This window comes from Papilio polytes, unplaced genomic scaffold (assembly GCF_000836215.1).
Source record: "Papilio polytes unplaced genomic scaffold, Ppol_1.0 DF823911.1, whole genome shotgun sequence".
NCBI classification, from domain to species: Eukaryota; Metazoa; Arthropoda; class Insecta; order Lepidoptera; family Papilionidae; genus Papilio; species Papilio polytes.
This window is the reverse complement of record NW_013525293.1, coordinates 1-1141: the sequence shown is the minus strand read 5'-3', so window position 1 is coordinate 1141 and position 1141 is coordinate 1. Positions and strand designations below refer to the sequence as shown.

At 44.1% G+C, this 1141-nt stretch overlaps 1 protein-coding gene across 1 annotated transcript in view; it reads right to left on the bottom strand.

Moving 5' to 3' along the window:
• Positions 1-1060, bottom strand: part of LOC106102778 (cell surface glycoprotein 1-like) — a gene marked incomplete at both ends in the record, with an annotated part of 1815 nt that extends 755 nt beyond the window's left edge. Inside the window, one exon of the mRNA XM_013282360.1 lies at positions 32-1060. Within this exon, the coding sequence (XP_013137814.1) occupies positions 32-1060 (1029 nt within the window). The remainder of the gene's footprint in view (positions 1-31) is intronic.
• Positions 1061-1141: the final 81 nt, after the last annotated feature.

Here is a 1141-nt window from a genome sequence, read left to right as displayed (position 1 = left end):
CAGACACAGTAAGTAGTTCGGGTTTTTCGGCCTTATCGACAGGGCTTGGTGTTTTGTCTTTTGTGATTTCTTCTACAGTGGGCTTTTCAGACAACGTAAGTGGTTCTGGTTTTTCGGCCTTATCGACAGGGCTTGGTGTTTTGTCTTTCGTGATTTCTTCTACTGTGAGCTTTTCAGAGAGTGGTTCCGGTTTTTCGGTCTTAACCTCCTTGTCCGTCGGTCTTGGTGTTTTCTCCTTGACAAGTTCATCAACAGTGGGCTTTTCAGATACAGTAAGTGGTTTTGGTGTTTCGGCCTTATCGACAGAACTTGGGGATATGTCTTTCGAGATTTCTTCTACAGTGGGCTTTTCAGACACAGTAAGTGGTTCTGGTTTTTCGGCCTTATCAACAGGGCTTGGTGTTTTGTCTTTTGTGATTTCTTCTACAGTGGGCTTTTCAGATACAGTAAGTGGTTTTGGTGTTTCGGCCTTATCGACAGAACTTGGGGATTTGTCTTTCGAGATTTTGTCTTCAGTGGTCTTCTCAGACACCGCAAGTTGTTCGGCTTTTTCGGCCTTTTCCACAGGGCTTGGAGTTTTGTCTTTCGTGATTTCTTCTTCTGTGGGCTTTTCAGATACTGTAAGTGGTTCCGGTTTTTCGGTCTTTACCTCCTTGTCCGTCGGACTTGGTGTTTTCTCCTTGACGAATTCAACAGTGGGCTTTTCAGACTCAGTAAGTGGTTCTGGTTTTTCGGCCTTATCGACAAAGCTCCGGGTTTTGTCTTTCGCGATTTCTTTTACAGTGGGCTTTTCAGACACAGTAAGTTGTTCCGGTTTGTCGGTCTTAACCTCCTTGTCTTTCTCCTTCACAAGATCATGAATAGTGGGCTTTTCAGATATGGTACGTGGTTCTGGTTTTTCGGCCTTATCGACAGGGCTTGGTGTTCTGTGTTTTGTGATTTCTTCTACTGTGAGCTTTTCAGACACAGTAAGTGGTTCTGGTTTTTCGGCCTTATCGACAGGGCTTGGTGTTTTGTCTTTCGTGATTTTTTCTACAGTGGGCTTTTCAGACAAAGTTAGCTGTTCCGTTTTTTCGGCCTTAAATTTTTTGTCCTTCGGACTTGGCGTTTTCTCTTTGACAAGTTCATCAACAGTGGGCTT